At 59.5% G+C, this 5414-nt stretch overlaps 1 protein-coding gene across 1 annotated transcript in view; it reads right to left on the bottom strand.

Annotated features, from left to right (window-relative positions):
* The window catches only part of CARD19 (caspase recruitment domain family member 19), a 24923-nt gene that overhangs the window by 18841 nt on the left and 668 nt on the right, over window positions 1-5414 (bottom strand). Inside the window, exons 2-4 of the mRNA XM_077773951.1 lie at window positions 661-753; window positions 558-577; window positions 128-238 (exon numbers count right to left, since the gene is read on the bottom strand). Of these exons, the coding sequence (XP_077630077.1) occupies window positions 128-238; window positions 558-577; window positions 661-753 (224 nt within the window). The remainder of the gene's footprint in view (window positions 1-127; window positions 239-557; window positions 578-660; window positions 754-5414) is intronic.

Here is a 5414-nt window from a genome sequence, read left to right as displayed (position 1 = left end):
ACTCGAGCCCCGCCTTCTAAGGCCAGCGTCGGTGGCGGGGCCGCGAGTCCCTGACCACGCCCCCACCTAAACACCTCCTCATCCGGTGGCACCAGCGGTGCCGGCAGCTCTTGGCCCCGCCCCTCACCGAGACGCGTCCGTTCCGTGCGTCCCGGGCGTGTCCACCAACGCTAGAGCTCTAAGCTCCGATCCCACTGAGGCCCGGCCCTGCTGACGTCTGTTAGGTGCTGCTACAGCCCTGAGCCACGCCCCTCACAGAGTCCGGCCCCAGCCACCTAGAGGCCTTCCGGAGTCTCGAGTCTCCCNCCCTTCCGGCGACGGCCATGGCTGAGCCCCCCATTCTACCTCCGTCCCCAGTCCTGACGCACCCTCCCCTACTGTCGACGCCTGCCAACTGGCCCCGCCCCCCTGGGCCCCACCTCTTGAGGCCCCGCCCCCGAGATGGCCCAGCCTGGGAGTAGGTGGCTTAGCAACGCTGGGCGGCTTGCCCCGCCCCGCGCCACCGCGCCCCACGCCCGGATGAGGAAACTGAGGCCCTGAGAGAGGAAGCGACTTACCCAAGGTCACGCAGGCCAGGCTGTAGGAGGGACAAGGACAGGCCTGGGGTGGAGGTCAGTGAGCCTCCCGTAGCCGGGAAGAATCAGCCCGGAGGGGCAGTACCTGGACAGTGACGAGGGAGCGGTCCCCCGCTTGTCCGGCCGTCCCGTGAGACCACAGCCCTGGCCTCACCAGAGACCCCGAGCCGGAGCCACCCTGCGAACCTCACGCGAAACAGGGCAGTGGTAACAGGTGATGGCGATCGTTTTTGAGCCACTGTGTTTTCAGGGTACCCGGCTCCCCGGCAGTCATACACCGAATGCGCCAGACACCCGAGCTGACGCCGGCCAGAGGGAGGGGGCTCCACACGGCGGCCGGGGAGCAGCGTCACGCCTGAGCCCGGGCACGGACCACCTTTCTGGGCCTGAGAGACGGTCTGTGCGGTTGGACCGGACGCTGCAATAGCAGTGAGGTCGGGAGGAGACGGTGCGCCCTGCGGGCCCGGCCGCAGGGCCTACCGTTTGAGGTTATGAGGTGAGAGGAGGGCGTGTTTTAAAACAGAGCCTTCTGTACACACGAAAGAACTGGCAGCAGGGTCTCCCAGGAGACATCTGCACACCCATGTTCAGAGCAGCGTTATTCACAGGAGCCAAGAAGGCAGCCAGTGTCCGTGAGCAGGGGATGGATTAGTACATGTGCTGTGTCCACAGTGGGTTCAGCCTTAAAAAGGAAGGAAATTCTGACGCCTGCTGCAACATAGATGAGCCTTGAGGCCATGATGTTGAATATGAGATTGTGATTTACAGTAAGAAATATGTATTCGGTCTTCCTCCTGGCAGAGCTCTTAAAACCCTAGGGATTTCCTAAAAGAGAGGGGGGGGAAAAAAAAGGTGCCTTTTGTTATGTTAATTAGGCAGCTTTTGGAATGTCCCCAGGTCACCTAAGAATGGAATTGTTGGCCCAGAGAAATGACCATGTGATTGGAGGGTTAGAACTTTAAGTCCACCTGTGGGCTCCGGGGAGGAGAGGGTCTGGAGCTGGAGTCAGTCCCCAATGGCCAATGAGTCGATCAGTCGTGCGGTGAAGGACCGGGTTTAGAGAGCCTCCGCGTTGGTGTGGGAGTGGCCTGCCTGGAGGCGGCCTGGAATCTGCGAGTCCTCATCCCAGACGCTGCCCTGTGCAGCTTTCCCATCTGGCTGTTTCTGAGTTCTGTGAACAACTCTAGCAATTAGTCTAATCCAAGGAAAGGAACTGAGAACCTCTGATTTACAGCCAGTTGGTCAGAAGCACTGGTGAGAACCTGGATTTACTGCGAGTGTCTGCCCGGTGGGAGGTGGGGGACAGTCTAGGACTCCCCGCAGCTTGTGGGATCTGACGCTAATTCTCCTGGCAGACAGGGTCAGAACTGAGTTGGATTGCAGGACGCCCCAATGGTATCTGAGAATTGCTTGTTGATGTCCGGGGAAGCCCCCTCCACACGTTGGAAATTGGGTGTGCAGAACAGAAAAGACTGAGATAAGCTGACACAAAAAATCAAATACTGTAGGATTCCACTTATATGAGGTCCCTGCAGTAGCCAAATCTATAGACAGTCGGTAGGATGGTGGGTGCCAGGTGCTGGGGAGAGAGGAGACAGGGGAGTGTTTAAGGGGTACAGAGGTTCAGTCTGGGAAGATGAGAAAGTTCTGGAGACAGATGTTGGTGCTGGTTGTACAACAATGCGAATGTACTTACTGCCTCTGCGCTGTATGCTTAATAGTGGTTAAGACGGCACATTTTATGTTACACATATTTTACCACAATTAAAAATTCAAAACTCAAAGGCACCTGGTGGCTCAGTCGGTTAAGCGGCCGACTTCGGCTCAGGTCACGATCTCACGGTTCGTGGGTCTGTGCTGACAGCCAGCTCAGAGCCTGGAGCCTGCCTCAGATTCTGTATCTCTCTCTCTGACCCTCCCCTGCTCACACTGTCTCTCTCTCAGAAATAAAAAACATTAAAAAAAATTTTTTTTTAAATTCAAAACCCAAAAGCAACCCTGTGGTAGGGTTCTTTCTGTGTGGAAATTCACATGCGTGTGCGGAGTGGCACCTGAATGGAGGCAGGGAGCCCAGGAGACCAGGAAGCTACTGCAACAGTCCAGGCGACAAGAGCCAGAGGCTGGAGCCAGACTGGTGGCTGTGGAGTCGGGGAGACCAAGTGGCTTCCAGAAGGGTTTTGAGGTTGAGTCACAAGGGCTTGCTGCAGGACAGATGTGGGGTCTCAGAGAAAGTGGAGTCAGTGTTTGGGCCTGGGGGAGGGGAAAGGGGAGGTAGAATCAGAAGTTCTTCTCTGCTGAGTCCAGAAGTTGAAGTGCATCTAAATCCTTGAATGCTCAAGCCTTAGGAAACTGATGGCTCGTCGAGTTCTGTTTCTTGGGTTGCCGACTTTTGAGTTGCAGTCGCCTGCCAGGAGTGTGCTTAGAGATGCCCCTGGGAGATCCCAGCCCGCAGCTGTTGGCTGCGGTCGTGGGGCAGATGTGCTGGGAACCCACAGAACCAGGAGATGAGATGGTAACCTGGCGGCTGCCGTTTTAAGCCACCAGGCGGCTTGCCATCCAGCAGTGGATAGACGGTACACGCAGATAAATAACAAGTTGCTGAGAGAGGGACTCACAAGGCACAGATTTCCCCACTGCCTTCCCCCAAGTGGGGAGGTTCTACCTGGTATGGGGTGCTGCCCGATGCTGCTCAGCCTCTTCTGGGGACAGGAATGGCAGCGCCCCAGTACTGAGGGCTGACTGGTGTCCCCTGATGGCCTGGCAATCCTAGCGCCTGAACACCGCGGGCCTCGCCAGCACCACGCGTGGAAGGGCTGGGGCAGGGCTCGAAGTACGTGCGGCAGGGAGGTGGAGGGAGAGTCACCGTCCTGGCTCGTGACGTCAGTCTGGTCAACGCATCGTGCACATGAGTGAGGTGTGTGCCCCCCCAGGCCAGAGCACTGCCTTGCAGGGCCCTTCACATCCCTTCCTCTTCCTAGAGGTCGTGAACCCCCCTTAGGATGGGGCTGCTCCCCCAGCTGGGGCCTGTGGCTGCACAGTGTGAGCAAGAAATAAACCCTGAGGCTAGGGGGCTGCTCTGGACTGAATGCTCGTGGCCCCCAAATCCGTGGATCGAGGCCCTAACTGCCCCCCCCCCCCCCCCNGCCCATGGCTGTATCTGGAGATGGGCCTCTGAGGAAGTACTGAGTGTAAACTGCGTCCTAAGGGTGGGGCCTTGATCCCTACAATTAGTGTCCTCATAACCAGACACCAGAGAGCCCACGGCCTCTTCCCCCAGCACGTGAGGACACAGAAGGCGGCCACGTGCAAGCACAAGGGGCCTCACCAGAACCACATGGGCCGGCGCACGGGTCTTGGGCTTCCAGCGCCCAGGACTGGGAGATACATCTCTGAGCTGTGCCCTCCCTCCAGGGCCCGGGGCTGACACAGGGCTTGTTCCTCGCAGCAGCACGACCCTTCCTGAGTGCTGTGGCGACCCGGCTGGAGAAGCCGGCCTGGCATCACCGCAGGCACAGGGGACGGCAGGTGCTAAGGTCCCTCCGTGGGAGTGAACTTGCAGTTTTTAGAAGCAGAAAGGTGTTTGCTCCTCTCTTCCCAGTACAAGGTGGGATTGGTTTTGGGGGGCTTGGGGCCAGCTTCCCCCCTCCTTCTCTGCAGCTGGGTGACGCCTCTCCGCTCTGCACCATCCGGGGCGCTCCCGGTCCAGCAGGGACCCCTGGCTCTGGTGCACACAGCCTCAGAGCCCAGCGTGCCACACTGCTGAGGCCTCTGCCCCCATTCCCCTGGGCAAGGACTCTGATGCTCATGCACCTGCCCCAGCTGGAGCCCATCTGTCACCCTCAGCTGCTAGGAACGGAGCAGACTGGGGCTACCCTCTTTGGGCCACTTCACCCGTCTTCCCATCCTCTGCTCCAGCAGCCCGGGGTCAGGTACCTGGGGACAAACACCCGCCTCGGCAGGACCTGCTGAAGCCCCACAAGGCGCACAGCAGTTTCTGACAGCATCATGGCCACCCTCCGTGGGGTCACAACAGCTTGTCACCCAGCCCGGCCCCTGCAGCAGAGCCCGCAGGCTTATCAGAGGCACGTGGCCCAGGGGCACGGCTTGCCACTGCCAGAGAAGCTGGGGAGAGCCTGGGTCCGCCAGGGCCACCATCACGTGGACCCCGCACTACTCCTGCTGAGGGCTGGGTATGACGTTGCCCAGCCGGTGTCCCCTGGCGCCCACCACGGGAGCCCAGTGTGAAAGCTGCCATGTGCCCAAGTGAGTGCTGCACACACCCTCTGGCCTCACGATCCCACCCAGAAACCACCCTATGGAACAGCATCCCAGGACAGAAAGGATGTTGGCACCGAATGCAACAGCTGAAAACCACCCAAGGGTCCCTGAGCAGGTGGCTTCCCACAAGAGCCAAGGGACAGACAGGCCACTCTGGGTGGCCTGCATCAGGACACACTGGTAAGTGATGGGAAACAAGACACACACGGCTTCAGGGGGCAGCGCAGGCTCCTCAGGATCTCAGGCTGCCCTCCTCATGGCCCCAGTGTGGCTGCAGGGGCTCCAGGCAGGAAGCAGGGAAGGTCAGACGACCAACCAAAGTGACTTTTCTCGATGGCCAGACAGGTCCCACCCCAAAATGCAGGAAGCTGGAGGTTGGATTTTACCGGCCCAGGATAGATGTGGACACGGCGGGTGGGACCGAACAGCCACCGGGACCCACTCAGAGGCTTAGCTAAGCAGTGAGCCCTGACGGAGCACGGCAGCAGGCGCGAACATCTAGAGCCTCACCTGATGGGTATGGACACACAGGTGTGCTGTCTGTCCCCTCTGGGAGAGGAG

The sequence above is a fragment of the Crocuta crocuta genome, unplaced genomic scaffold (genome assembly GCF_008692635.1).
Source record: "Crocuta crocuta isolate KB4526 unplaced genomic scaffold, BGI_CrCroc_1.0 scaffold866, whole genome shotgun sequence".
NCBI lineage: Eukaryota > Metazoa > Chordata > Mammalia > Carnivora > Hyaenidae > Crocuta > Crocuta crocuta.
This window is presented reverse-complemented; position numbering and strand designations above follow the sequence as displayed.